The sequence below is a fragment of the Centroberyx affinis genome, unplaced genomic scaffold (genome assembly GCF_046629955.1).
Source record: "Centroberyx affinis isolate AG114_WGS23_722 - 3 ecotype Tasmania unplaced genomic scaffold, CSIRO-AGI_Caff_v1 ptg005760l_1, whole genome shotgun sequence".
Lineage (NCBI taxonomy): Eukaryota > Metazoa > Chordata > Actinopteri > Beryciformes > Berycidae > Centroberyx > Centroberyx affinis.
The window spans coordinates 1-15,052 of NW_027282916.1; the positions used below are offsets into that span (position 1 = coordinate 1).

A 15,052-nucleotide genomic window follows, 5' to 3' on the forward strand; every position below is an offset into this window, starting at 1 on the left:
TCTCTCTCTCTCTGTGTCACTCTCTCTCTCTCTCTCTCTCTCTGTCTCTCCGTATCTCTCTCTCTCTCTCTCTCTCTCTCTCTCTCTCTCTCCCTCTCTCTCTGTCTGTCTCTCTGCCTGTCTCTCTCTCTCTGCCTGTGTCTCTTTGTCTCTCTCTCTCTCTGTCTGTCTCTCTTTCTCTGTCTGTGTCTCTGTCTCTCTCTTTCTCTCTCTGTCTGTCTGTCTCTCGCTCTGTCTGTGTCTCTCTGTCTCTTTCTTTCTCTGTCTGTCTCTCTCTCTCTCTGTCTGTCTCTCTGTCTGTCTGTCTCTCTCTCTCTGTCTGTGTCTCTCTGTCTCTCTCTCTCTCTCTCTGTCTGTCTCTCTGTCTCTCTTTCTCTGTCTCTCTGTCTGTCTGTCTCTCTCTTTGTCTGTCTGTCTCTCTCTCTCTCTCTCTCTGTCTCTCTCTCTGTCTCTCTCTGTCTGTCTGTCTGTCTGTCCCTCTCTTTCTCTGTCTGTCTGTCTCTCTCTCTCTGTATCACTCACCCACTCACTCACTCACACACACACACACACACACACACACACACACACACACACACACACACACAACCTAAGCTATGTGCTTACCTTTCCTGTTTGTTTGTCAGCTGATCCCATTTTAACCATCGATGTGCTGTTGAAATGTGCAGCACTCTCCTGATAACACCTCACACAACTGATAGGAGCTCTTGTGAAAAGCAGGGTGCTGATGCTGCGTTCAGGTGCTCCGTGTGAGCTCCGACTTCTGAGACTGTGTCACACAATCAAGTGCTTTTGGTCAGAAATAATAACAAAACAGACCCATAATAGTCTTTTTGGTGGCTAATGTTTTACTTAAAAACAACAAGTGTGTGACAACTAAATTAAACAAAGAGTGAACATGGAAACATACAACAAAACTACGTATTTACATGGGATACCACCAAATAACAGCACATAGTAATACATTTCATCATCAGTTATTGAGTTGGCTTACATGCTCTCAGCCGCCTAAATGTCTCACTTCTGTCTTATAGAAAATTCAGACTTTCCCAGCTGTATTTACCACTGTGTTGGGTCTGTCATGTGTGCTTAACTCGTAATTACGGTATTTCCAGCAGCACTTGAAGGCAGCTCTGCTCCCAGCTGCTCCAGTGGAGCTGCTCAGTTGCAAACTATGGACTTACTGTACATAAAAACAGCTTATCCCAAATTTGAACTAAAAAATGACTGATAGTTAAATCATTCAAATAAATAATATTACTTTTGGCTGCATTGAAGGGAACTTAAGTCCTTGGTTGACAAAATGACAACACTTTTACAGACTGGATCCTTTTGTATTTTAGAGATATTCCATAATGGCATTCAGTTATTTATTTATTTATTTTTTCCCCAAAATGATCATATGGCATTTTGGGAATGACCTCCTCACTGCTCACTTGTTCATGTTATGTATTGTCATATGTCTTTTGTCAGAGGTCATCATGAGCCAACAACACTGTAAAAGAGTTTTTATAGCTTTACTGCCATTAAATGGTTGACCAAGCTTTCATGTGTTAACATCACATGTGTTTTTATAGAGAAGATGACCAGCTGACCATCATCACTTCTTGACCTCTGTCTGTTATTTTCTGTCTGGTTGTGTAAGTGGAGACAAATTGCACCGTGTGTGTGTGTGTGTGTGTGTGTGTGTGTGTGAGAGAGATATATAGTATGTACATATTTGTAACATGTAACTCTCCCAATCCCTGCAGCAGCTATTCCAAGCCATTTTTGTAAAGAAGAATATGTTGTAAGCGTTTAAATTATCTTCCAATCCGTGTGTGTGTGTGTGTGGTGTGTGTGTGTGTGTGTGTGCGCGCGCAGACCGTAACGACATCCAGCATGCGGGGGTGCAGTACATCCTGGACTCGGTGGTGGACCAGCTGCTGAAGAACCCAGACAGGAGGTTTATCTACGTGGAGGCGGCCTTCTTCTACCGCTGGTGGAAACGGCAGAGCTCCAGCATGCAGCAGACCGTCAAGCAACTGGTTAATGAGGGTACGCACACACACACACACACACACACACACACACATTTACATTTGAAGGGTTTCATTCCAAAGTTCTGCTCAAAAAAAAAAGTTCTATGAAAATCAGCAGTGAACCGAATGGCAGATGTGTTCCTGTCTAGATCAGTTATATTTTAGGCATTTAGCTAAAATTCTTATCCAGAGCAGCTTACAATAAATACAACAGTAGAATGAGTTTCAGTTCCTAGATCACCAACATGACAATCGACCAATAGTAAGGAGTGCAAGTGTTGGAGCCACAGTGCACCCTGACAATAGCAAACAAAAAGTCCTGTGTGTACCAAGAAAAGGTAGAAAAGTGCACATGTAGACACCAGGGATGCACCGATGCCACTATTTCAATGCCGATACCGATTACGAAAGTTTAAGTATCGGCCGATACGGAGTACCGATCCGTTCCATTACTTTTACTGAACAGTGCAGGCTTACTTCCTGAGTTTGGGGTCAATGGGCAAAATTATTGAGATAAAATCCTTGTTTTCCCACTGTTTGAGAAATACAGGCTTCTGTGTGCCACAAATGCATAAAATCAAGACAGTGTGCTTCTGTTTTTCACATGTTACTCATGACTTTGGGTAGCAGATTTTAGTCTTGGGTAAAATCTGCGTAACTGCCTCGTTAAAAAATCGGTGCATCCCTAATAGACACACACACATGCACTTGACACACACACACACAGAAGCACCATAAACGTGTTGCATAAACTTTTTATTGGTGTTCAGAATTGTCCATCATTTGACTTTAAAGTCCTGACTAAACAGTTCCTCCTCTCATGCTCTTCCCCCCCCCCCCAGGCCGTCTGGAGTTTGTGAACGGCGGCTGGTGTATGAGCGACGAGGCCGCCACCCACTACAGCGCCGTCATCGACCAGATGACCATGGGCCTGCGGTTCCTCAACGAGACGTTCGGGCCGTGCGGTCGGCCCCGAGTCGCCTGGCACATCGACCCGTTCGGACACGCCCGCGAACACGCTTCCATGTTCGCACAGGTAGAGACCGGAGCCAATCGAGTTCTGTTCAAGACCGAGACTACTTTGTGTGTCCCACCGGAGAGGAGACAAGGAGAGGAGAGGAGACGAGGAGAGAAGGAGAGGAGAGAGGGAGAGGGAGAGGAGAGAGGAGAGGAGGAGAGGAGACAAGGAGAGGAGAGAGGAGAGGAGAGAAGGAGGGGAGCGGAGAGGAGAGGAGTAGAGGAGACAAGGAGAGGAGAGAGGAGAGGAGACAAGGAGAGGAGAGGAGACAGGGAGAGGAGACAAGGAGAGGAAATATATCCCACTACTATAATTGGAGAGTGGTTTGTGTGTCCCAACATGGAGGAGAGGAGAGGAGGAGAGGAAAGGAGACGAGAGGAGAGGAGAGGAGTCGAGGAGAGGAGAGGAGAGGAGAGGAGGAGAGGAGACAAGGAGAGGAGACAGGGAGAGGAGACAGGGAGAGGAGAGGAGGAGAGGAGAGAGGAGAGGAGACGAGGAGAGAGGAGAAGAGTCAAGGAGAGGAGAGGAGACAAGGAGAGGAGAGGAGGGGAGAGGAGAGGAGAGGATAGAGGAGAGGAGACAAGGAGAGGACAGGAGGAGGTTGTAAATTCTAGTTTAATTAATCTGTGGTCTGTGGTGCATCTGTTTCGGGGTTCCTTGACATGAAAAGGTTTGGGACGTCCTGCTTCAGGCTGACCGCTGCCTGTGTGTTTTTTTCCAGATGGGTTACGACGGCTTCTTCTTCGGCCGTCTGGACTACCAGGACCGGGATCGCAGGATGACGGACAAGGAGCAGGAGCTGCTGTGGAGGGCGTCCGACAGCCTCACCCCCCCCATGGCCGACCTGTTCACCGGTACCCCGCCCTTAACCCCTCCTACCCCTAACACCTGACCTTTGACCTCGCCTCACTTCCCCCATAGCCTAAGAAATGTTGAAATATCAATGTTTGGTATTCTAATATTGATGTTTGGTCTTCTACTATTTGGACCCAAGTCTGCTCCTGACCTTTGTCCTCTCCCATCTGCCCCCCCCCCCAACCAAACCCCCCCCCCCAAAGGGATCCTACCAAACGGATACAACCCCCCCGATGGTTTCTGCTGGGACCAGTCGTGTGACGACCCGCCAATCAGAGACGACCCCGACCTGGAGGACTATAATGTCGACGACGTGGTGACTCGCTTCCTGTTAATCGCCAACAGCCAGGTCAGACACACACACACACACACACACACACACACACACACATACACACACACAACCATAAACTCGCCTAAATATTATTTATTGATTTATTTAGTGGTTTGCATGGGACAGTGCAGTTAACATAATCACACTTAACAATTGGACTAAAAATAAAAGATGGGTGCACAGGGAGTTTGTAGCTCCTGCTAATTTTCTACCCCAGTTGGGCTTTTAAAAAGACTAAAACTATCTAAAATGTCTTGTGTCGGCTAATAAGAAAGCACAGAAAAACACACCATAGCTCACAGGTGAATATGTAAGAGACAGCGAGCTCGTTCTTATCGCAAAACAAGCCCCGACAGACAGAGTGAATCGAGGTTCTTCATCACCCTGAAGGGGTTTATGTTGCCGTAACGACCGGCTCGCTGGACATCATCCCGCTTATTACACAGCTGCTATTGATTTAAAATGATTTCATCACAAGCTAAAGTAATTTACCAGCTTCCGCCAGAGAAGAAGTAGGAGGAGTAATGTCCTTATGGCACAAAGTGTCGCCAGTTAATCCGATTTAGAAATCAACAAAATGGACCGGACTTCTTGATTGTGCAGTTTGTTATTCAGAAATAACGGATTCTCAGACTGTGTTCACTGGCCAATCAGAATTGAGTATTCAATAAACTTGTAATGCTTATGTTTATTGCTTCTGATACAAGTTAACAGGAACACGCCCTTTTATAAGTGACTGACATGAGTGACACATCCTAACATGCATGCACCTCCAACGTTTAAGGAAACACATTTTTATACATGTACATTCACTGACTAGTGCAAATGGCCACTCCCATGTGTTTATCTCTTCTTCCTCCTCCTCCTCCTCCTCCTCCTCTCCCAGGCTTTGGTGTATAAGACAAACCACATCATCATGACCATGGGCTCAGACTTCCAGTATGAGAACGCCAACCTGTGGTACAAGAACCTGGACAAGCTGATCCGCTACGTCAACGCCCGGCAGGCCCACGGCAGCCGGGTCAACCTGCTTTACTCCACTCCCTCCTGCTACCTGCAGGAGCTGCACCGGGCCAACCTCACCTGGTAGGCTGATGAGACGGGAGTGTCTCTTCCTCCGTAGGGCTGGGCAATATATAAATATGATATCGATATCGTGACATGAGACTAGATATCGTCTTAGATTTTGGATATCGTAATATCGTGATACGGCATAAGTGTTGTCTTTTCCTGGTTTTAAAGGCTGCATTACAGTAAAGTGATGTCATTTTCTGAACTTACCAGACTGATCTAGCTGTTCTATTATTTGCCTTTACCCACTTAGTCATTATATCCACATTACTGATGATTATTTATCAAAAATCTCATTGTGTAAATTAAACACCAACAGTCATCCCTACAATATTGTTGCAATATCAATATCAAGGTATTTAGTTTAAAATATCATAATATTTGATTTTGTCCATATTGCCCAGCCCTATTCCTCCGTGATAAAACTCCAAAATCAGTGATTCTGTTATCTGTTCTGTTATCTGTTCTGTTATCTGTTATATCTGAATTGTGTTTTTCTTCTCTCTCCATTCACTGCCACTGTATGGAGGAACAGTCTGAAAATCACACTTCTAGCACATGAATGAATGCGAACAAAACAGATTCTGACAATATATTAAAAAAAATTGTTATTCTGCAGAATTTTTTTTTACGTGAATCGCTTTCTTTATTTTTATAAAACCTTTCAGTTTGAACAAGTGTAACACCAATTATTCAGACCGGATTTCAATGTTACACTTGTTGGTTTAATAGCATAAAGAAAGCGATTCACTTAAAAAAAAAAATTCTGCAGAATGAGTATTTTTTTTTTTAGTTTTAGTTTTGTTTTTAGTTATTGCATGTTTTACCCCATTTACTCCAATTCACCTATACTTTACATCACTACCGACCATTTTTCAAAGCGTACCATACTTTTTGAGATGTCTGAATGGGTTTTTCCTTCCTTCCAGGCAGCCATTTGTTTCCATTTGTTTCAGTACGTTACGAAAATCAAATGATGATAAGTAAACATGGGCATTGTGTAATGGATGATGTGGATTTGGCTTCTTCCGATTAATCGATAGCACTCTGTCGCTTCCTGTCCTCTTGCCTCCTCAGGGCTTTGAAGACAGACGATTTCTTCCCCTACGCAGACAGTTCTCATGACTTCTGGACCGGCTACTTCACCAGCCGCCCGGCTCTGAAACGATACGAGAGGCTCAGCAACAGCTACCTGCAGGTTCCCACTCTGACTCCTAGCTCTGACTCACCTTCAGTGGAAATACTGCAAGCACTTTGTCAGTTTTACCGGCCAGAATGTTTCGCTGTCGTCAGGTGAAAACCTCCTACATCCTCCAAAAGAAATACCTCATCGTCAATGGACTGAGAAAATGAGATTACCCCTGGGCTTATGAAACCCTTTCAAAACCTATTATGTAATTTCATAAACACAGTCTTCCATGTAATAATGAGCTGTCGTTCTATCAACTCTCTTCTCCTCTTCCACTATCCATTCACAGTCTAAAATGAAGGCTATTTTTCTTCATTCCCCAAAAGTTGACATTTTGGAGATACGATCTTGGAGTTACAATGTTTTCACCTGACAGCAGCGATAAGTAATTATTAGAGAAAAGAGGTGTGCAGTTTGTGTTGTAACTGTGCAGCTTTGGTTTTTTCATTCAGACGTGTAACCAGCTGGAGGTGCTTGGAGGGCCAGTGTCCAGGAACGGGCCCTTTGGGGAAGGAGACAGCCAGACTATGAGTAAGATTTGGTTTTTAGTTACTTCATACTGTGATACACACAGCTGCTGGAAGGGACGAGTGGGGAGGGGGAGCCGTCCTGTCGCCCTCTAGTGGTTTAGTTCAAACCTCAGTGAGAAAATGGGGATTTGTTTCCACTACCAAGAACCAAGAAACACTACATTGATATTTGGTGATACTGAAAAGCTGATAATTTACTGTTTTCAGATACCAAATGATTAAATAGCTGAATAACTCCACACTTAGATTGGTTTTCATAGCCAAAAATGTCACGACAGATTTGAAAATCAATAATTCTGTATTGACAAGCTAAATTTTCCGACTCATGCTATTACATACAGTACAGCTCATACAGCAGAAAGTGGAACTAATCTTTTTTTATGTAAAATGGCAGGTTAATGTGATAGTTTAATTCAATTTGACTTATGATGAGATATGAATCTGATTGGATGCTAAAGTGATTGACGGCAGTGTGGTATCGTGTGATTGGAGGCCAGACTGACTGACGGCTGTGTTCTGTGCTCTGATTGGCAGAGAAAGCCATGGCGGTGGCTCAGCACCATGACGCCGTGTCGGGGACGGCGAAGCAGCACGTTGCCAACGACTACGCCAGGAGGCTGGCCACCGGCTGGAAGCACTGTCAGGTACTGCAGACTCACAGGAGACAGAATCCTGTGTGTTCATTTGTTTTATGTTCTGGGCAGGAACATGTATCACATAGTACAATGTGTTATAGTAATTCTGGAAAAATCAACCACTGAGCTGGAAATGAATTGCATTGTGGGACGGTTTGGAAATCTAGGAAGACTGAATGATGTCAGGCCTGGAGGTTGATGTTGAAGTCACAAATGAAAAATAACTTTTTCCCCTTGCTAATTCTGCATAACATTTTGCACACCTATTTAATTTATAAAATAAATGCAAAAAATGTTCTGGTATTTTCAAAACCCCATAATTTTTACTTGCATACATACAAACATGCATAAAAATAAATAAAGCATACATAAAAATTCCAACCAGTAATACCACCACATCACAGCTTTTCAAAATGAGTGGAAACATCGGTGAATTTCCTCTTCCTAAGACACCAAGGTTGTGTCGTCTTGGCTGGAATTTATTCATCTTGAAGAATCCAAAATCCTGTTACAGACGCTAATGTGTGAAATTACAGAAGCCAGACTCCATCAGACTGCTGTGTGTGTGTGTGTGTGAGCTGTAAGCCCCTGGTCCTTCATGTTGTTAACTCTGTCCTTCCTGCCTCAGGTCCTGGTCAGTAACAGTCTGGCTGCTCTCAGCGGCTCATCTGCTGAGAGGATCTACTGTGACAACCTCAACATCAGTGTGTGTCCGCTCACCGAGTCCAGCCAGAAGGTGACACACACACACACACACACACACACACACACACACACATAAAGTCCATTATAGTTTGTTTATAGGCGAACATGTAGTATAGCTAAAAAACCCCAGACAAAATCAATCAATATTGTTGAATATCCCTCATCTCATCCCCAACACACTCCATCCATCCAACATCCATCTCTCTCTCTCTCTCTCTCTCTCTCTTTTTTTTTTTTCTCTCTCTCTCTTTTTCTCTGTCTCTCTCTCTTTCTCTTTTTTCTCTCTCACTCTCTTTCTCGATTTCTCTTTCCTTTTCTCTCTTTCTGCCTCTTTTTTGCTTTTTCTTTCTTTTTCTCTCTGTCTCTCCCTTTTTCTCTCTTTCTCTCACTCTCTCTCTTTCTCTCTTTTTCTCTCTCTCTCACTCACTCACTCTCTCTCTCGCTCTCTTTTTCTTTCTTTTTCTCTTTTTTTCTCTTTCTCACTCTCTTTCTCTCTTTTTCTCTCTGTCTCTCTCTCTCTCTCCCTTTCTCCCTCTCTCTCTCTCTCTCTCTCTCAGTTCTCAGTGACTGTGTACAACCCTCTCGCTCGCCCGGTCACTTGGCCCGTCAGGCTTCCGGTCAACGGAACAGTGTACGCCGTTTCAGACGCTAACGGCAAATCTGTGGACTGCCAGGTCAGTGTGTGTGTGTGTGTGTGGCACAGTTAATTGATTATAATCGTATATTGTGATTTTAGTGATTTTACAATTGCTAATCATAGAATATCATCTGATTGGCAACATTAAAACATTTGATTTTAATCCTGTAAAGTTGGTAAAAGAGGGGAATTGGTTGCCAGGAATTACATTTTCGTTTTCTCTTTTTAAGCAGACAGGTCACACGAGGGATTCATTCGTCCCCCTCTCAGTTTTCCTGCAGTACACTGTCCATTTGTCCCAGTAAGCCTCAGCTCTGTCTAACCTCTGTCTGTCCCAGGTGGTCCCGGTGTCCGGAGCCACGCGGCAGGTGCGGAGGGGGCGGGGCTTCGCTGTGAACGAGCTGGTCTTCCAGGTCCAGGCTCCTCCTCTGGGCTACAGCTCCTACTCTGTGTCCCAGCTGAGGAGCGGCCCGCCGCCGGCCTCCACGCAGCACCGCTCGCCCCTCGCCATCCAGAACAAGGTCTGAACACAGCTCCATTATTATTACTAGAATCTCCTCTCCTTGTCTCCTCTCCTCCTCTCCTCTCCTCCTGTCCTCTCCTCTCTCCTCTCCTCCTGTCCTCTCCTCTCCTCTCCTTGTCTCCTCTCCTTGTCTCCTCTCTCCTCTCCTCCTCTCCTCTCCTCTCCTTGTCTCCTCCTCTCCTCTCTCCTCTCCTCTCCTCTCCTTGTCTCCTCTCTCCTCTCCTCCTCCCTTCTCCTCTCCTTGTCTCCTCCTCTCCTCTCCTCTCCTCTCCTTGTCTCCTCTCCTCCTCTCCTCCCCTCTCCTCCCCCCTCCTCCCTTTAGGTTAGATTATAATAGACTGAAGGAGTGTGTGTGTGCGTGTGTGCGTGTGTGTGTGTGTGTGTGTGTGTGTGTGTGTGTGTGCGCGTGTGCGTGTGTGTGTGTGTGTGTGTGTGTGTGTGCGTGTGTGTGTGTGTTGCAGTTCCTGCGAGCGACCTTTGACCCAGAGACAGGCCTGCTGAGCAGCCTCAGTAACCTGGAGACCAAACAGACCATCAAGCTGACACAGAACTTCTACTGGTCAGTGTCCCTCAGACACACACACACACACACACACACACACACACACACACACACACACACACACACACACACACATATACAAACACACTGCATTATTGGGGTCCCATTTGTTGTGGCCACATGGTCTTACTTTCAGATCATTGATAATGCATAGTTGCTGTAGCTTTAGTTAAAGTAAAAACATGAAAATCATCCAAAATGGAGTTACAAAGGTAAAATTAGGTATTTGAAATGGTTTAATTGTAAGTGAAATGGACTTAAAGGAATACACCATCTTTGTCTTTGTCAAATTATCCAGTAAGTGATGAGAACAGAGACACCAAATCATCCATGTGTTCCCAGTAGATCGATCCCTCAGCTCACACTGTACTGCAGCAGTTTCACCAAAGGGGAAAACCTTTGTAACTAAATTTTTCATGCTTATACTTGAACTAACTTGAACTTGAGGCAGACTACCTGCAGACGGTTGTTGGAGACAGATGTGAGCCTATGCTTCCCATCCCTGTGTTGATATAATGCATAGTGTGTTGTTATAATATGTGTAGTGTGTGTGTGTTGTGTGTTCCAGGTACAATGCCAGCGACGGGAACAACTCGGAGAGTAACCAGCCGTCAGGAGCTTACATCTTCAGACCCAACTCCTCCACGCCTTTCATCATCAGCAGGACGGCCAAGACAGAGAGCGTGCAGGTAGAGACTGAACGCCACACTGGCTCAGTTCAGTCAGCATCATCTATCATCTGTCTTCACATCACACCTCGCCTGGGCAGACATCTCACAGTCTCCGTGTGGTGTTGAGTTTAATTAAGGCAGCACACACGGCTTTGTTGAATAGTCACTTCTGATCAGCCAATGAAGGCGTTCTGAGGTGTTTCACATTTAAATATATCAGCACACAAACAAGACGCCCGTCCACTTGTTGATTTCTAATTAAATGAACTGTCAACAGACACCTTGTGGTAAAAAGACTTTACTGCTTGGCTACTGCAGACGAACACATGTTAGAAACATGGAGGAGTTTTCCAGTATTACTTTCAATTTAGTTAAAAAACTTTTAATCGCTGGATATTAGCTGAATGGCAATCTGACCAGATTGTTTATGTTGCTATGGTTACAGGTCTGCTACAGTGTAGTCATGGATGCTAGCTACAGATGTTTCTATGGTTGCAGTTGAGCTGAATATTTTTTTTTGTTAGAAGCTTGTCAATTATCACTTGCTGTTTTTAAATCAAATTTTAAGACTCACCTGTTCCTCTCTGCTTTCCCCTAGGGTCCTGGTTCATATGTGCTTTCCCTTTAAACTTGGGTCTCTAAATTTTTGTCTTTTATTATTTTATTATTATTAATTACATTAGCTTGTCCCTCTCCCTTCTTCCACCCCCCCCCCCCCCCCCCAGACCTCGGTGGTCCAGGAGGTGAGGCAGTGGTTTTCTCCCTGGGTGTCTCAGGTGGTTCGTCTCTACACTGATAGCAAAGCTCTGGAGCTGGAGTGGACAGTCGGCCCGCTGCCCATACAGTGAGTACAGCGGGGTATGAAGGGATTTTCTTAATGGTGGAAATCTTTACTTACCATTTAAAAAATTGACATTTGTCTTTGGCATCAAATTGCATCAAAGTTAGCACACTTCAAATGCACAGTAGAAAGTTGGTACAGGTGTGTATGTGTTTTTATAATTGCACAATCAGTTATGTATAATTTTAGAGCAATTTTTGTTTCCACCATTAATGACAAACACAATGTTGACATGTCGGTGATGGTTTTGTTTCATTTAGATCTTTTGCTATAGTTGACAATAGTCACCACAGTTAATCATTGCAGTACATTTAATTAAATCGTCACAAACAATAATTGTGGTTTTAATAACTGTGATCACGAATATCTAGCAAAGTAACTGTGATTATCATTTTAGTCATAATTGTGCAAAAATATGACAAAAAGCTGAATAAAAACCTTGAAGTCTTGAAGTTGTAGGGTTAGTATATAACCAGTAGAGGGAGTCCACATTCTGTATTAAATACAATGCAAAACATGAAGGTTCAACTATTCAGCATCATAGCTGTGTGTGTGTGTGTGTGTGTGTGTGTGTGTGTGTGTGTGTGTGTGTGTGTGTGTGTGTGTGTGTGTGTGTGTGTGTGTGTGTGTGTGTGTGTGTGTGTGTGTGTGTGTGTGTGTGTGTGTGTGTGTGTGTGTGTGTGTGTGTGTGTGTGTGTGTGTGTGTGTGTGTGTGGTTGGTTTCATTTTCTCTTAAAAACACAGTCGATTCCACAGGTGTGCAGCAGACAGGAGGATCGAGCACACACTCCCACACACACTGCGCTCTGACAGACAGGACCAGCTCCTCCTCCTCTCTGTGCCTCTGGGTGCTGCCTGTGCACCCGAGGGTGGGGGGGCATGGGGATGTGGGTTTTCCTCTCAGAACTGATTTAGTCTCATTTCAGGAGCCGCAGAACGCAACATGTGAAGTGGGAGGAGAGGCTCTGACTGCTCGCATTTAAATGTTAATTGTACTGTGTGTGTGTGTGTAGGATAAAGGTGTTGTAGTTCTTGGTTTTAAGTCTTGTTTGTGTGTGTGTGTGTGTGTTGGGGAATTGATGGGAATTGACTGTTACAGTTTTTGGTGTTTTTAGTTATTTTCTCCTCTTGTAAGATCTTTCATGGAAAACATATTGAAAGAGTTTCAACATCTCTCTCTCTCTCTCCCCCCCCCCCCCCCCCCCTCTCTCTGTCTCTCTCTCTTTCTCCCTCTCTCTCTCTCTCTCGCTCTCTCTTTGTCTCTCTCTTTTTTCTCTCTCTCTCTTTCTCCCTTTCTCTCTCTCTCTCTCTCCCCCTTTCTCTCTCTCTCTCTCTCCCCTCTCCCCCTCTCTCTCTCCCCCTCTCTTTCTCTCTCCCTCTCTCTCCCCCTCTTTCTCTCTCCCTCTCTCTCCCCCACTCTCTCTCTCTCTCTCCCCTCCCACCCCCTCTCTCTCTCTCTCTCCCCCTCCCTCTCTCTCTCTCCCTCTCTCCCCCTCTCTCTCGCTCTCTCTCTCTTTCTCCCCCTCTCTCTCTCCCCCTCCCTCTCTCTCTCTCTCTCTCTCCCTCTCTCTCTCTCTCCCTCTCTCCCCTCTCTCCCCCTCTCTCTCTCTCTCTCCCCCCCCCCCCCCCAGTGACGACCTGGGGAAGGAGGTGATCACTCGTCTCGACACCAGCATCGAATCCGCAGGAGTTTTCTACACCGACTCCAACGGCAGAGAGGTGCTGCAGAGAAAGTGAGTTCACCGCCTGCAAGCTGCAGTTACACACAAACACTGTAAAAAAAATACATCCATCTTAAAGCTGCAGGCAAGATTTTTTGGAGGTGATTAAATGAAATCACCTTCACCGCAGCTTTATCAAGTCTAAAATCGTATTTATCCTGAAAAAATCTGTCCTTCAGGTGAAATAATTTAACTTGTTTCAAGACTTTTGTTGACTCGAGTGACATTATCTTGACACCAGGAGTGGAGAGATCTGCTTTATGTCAAAATATTTGCCAGAAAAGTACGTGGCATTGGATTTGGCAGATTTCTTCACTTGTTTTAAGGAAAATAATTCTTTTAAGACTCAATATTAGATCAAATGGCTTATAAAGATGGACATTTTTGGCAGTAAAAAAAATGGAAATCTGGTTTTTAATTGATAATCGAAATCAAACTTATGTTAGGTGTGTGTGGTTTCGTGAACTGTGTGACATTTTAGGTGGCTTAGTGTGTGTGTGTGTGTTTTAGTGTGTGGTTTCGTGAACTGTGTGACATTTTAGGTGGCTTAGTGTGTGTGTGTGTGTGTTGGTGTGTGGTTGAGTGAACTCGGTTTGACATGCTAGATGAGTGTGTGTGTGGCTGGGTGAACTTGGCCATGTGTGTTATTGCGTGAACTCAGTCATGTTAGGTTGCTCTGTGTGTGTGTGTGTGTGTGTGTGTGTGTGTGTGTGTGTGTGTGTGTGTGTGTGTGTGTGTTTTAGTGAACTGAGCATGTCGTGTCGTTGTGTCCCAAAGGAAAGACTTCCGGCCCACATGGAACCTGAAACAGTCGGAGCCCATCGCCGGAAACTACTATCCCATCAACTCCCGTGCTTACATCAAGGTCTGCGTGTGTGTGTGTGTGTGTGTGTGTGTGTGTGTGTGTGTTTATGTGTGTGTATGAAGAGTTTGATTCCAATATTATACATCCACCATTTGGGAAAAAAGTACAAAAATGGCAGTGCAGCTTTAAATCTTACTGAAGTTATGAGCTGTGAGTCTGGAGCTCTTTACTTATAACTTAGGCAAGGCAAGGCAAGGCAAGGCAGCTTTATTTGTATAGCACATTTCATACACTGGGGCAATTCAAAGTGCTTTACAGGGTGATAAAATACAGTAAAGGTAAAAAGTGCAAAAATACAGACAAGAGATACAAAAGATAAAAGACTTAAAAAGTAAACTAGTGCAGTTCAAATCAAATGAGATAGAAAGATGAAAGAACACAACAAATACAACAAATACTTCCACTTTTAGATGCACATAGTGAGTGAACCTATATGTTTTTCTGTAATTTTCTTTTCCCCTGTCCTTCCTGATTCTACTCTTGATCTGATATTTACGTCAGATCTCACTGCCTAAGGCAGACGAGAATCACAGATTCTCCTCTTGGTCAAAAACCTCACCATCCAGAGATGGATGAGAATCATACAGGGTAAAGCTCTGTCCCCCCCACATATAGTGTTCACTCATGCGCAAGTAAGCATTACCTGGACAAGACGAATGAAAATTCGTCTTGTAAACTTAGTAACATTTTAGGATGAGGATGTAATCATGTTGTTTTGAAATGAAACACTATGTAGGTTCATTTGTGTGTATGTGCTTCTATTATTTTCTGTCCCTTCACTCTGGGAAATGAAAAGGCCGTCTCATTATTTGGTAACACTTTGCAATAAGGGTCACTAAGTTAAGGGTTAGTTAATGCCTTAATTAACAGTTAA

At 44.4% G+C, this 15,052-nt stretch overlaps 1 protein-coding gene across 1 annotated transcript; it reads left to right on the forward strand.

Moving 5' to 3' along the window:
- Positions 1 to 1,863: 1,863 nt before the first annotated feature.
- LOC139667782 (lysosomal alpha-mannosidase-like) lies at positions 1,864 to 14,178 on the forward strand (the record flags this gene model as incomplete). The annotated part of the gene is made up of 16 exons (XM_071547272.1): positions 1,864 to 2,037; positions 2,864 to 3,057; positions 3,761 to 3,893; positions 4,098 to 4,243; positions 5,115 to 5,314; positions 6,377 to 6,497; positions 6,941 to 7,019; positions 7,553 to 7,662; positions 8,282 to 8,389; positions 8,916 to 9,032; positions 9,334 to 9,516; positions 9,980 to 10,077; positions 10,649 to 10,769; positions 11,477 to 11,595; positions 13,224 to 13,325; positions 14,091 to 14,178. Coding segments are annotated over 16 exons (2,093 nt in total), but the record flags the coding sequence as incomplete, so codon positions are not given.
- Positions 14,179 to 15,052: the final 874 nt, after the last annotated feature.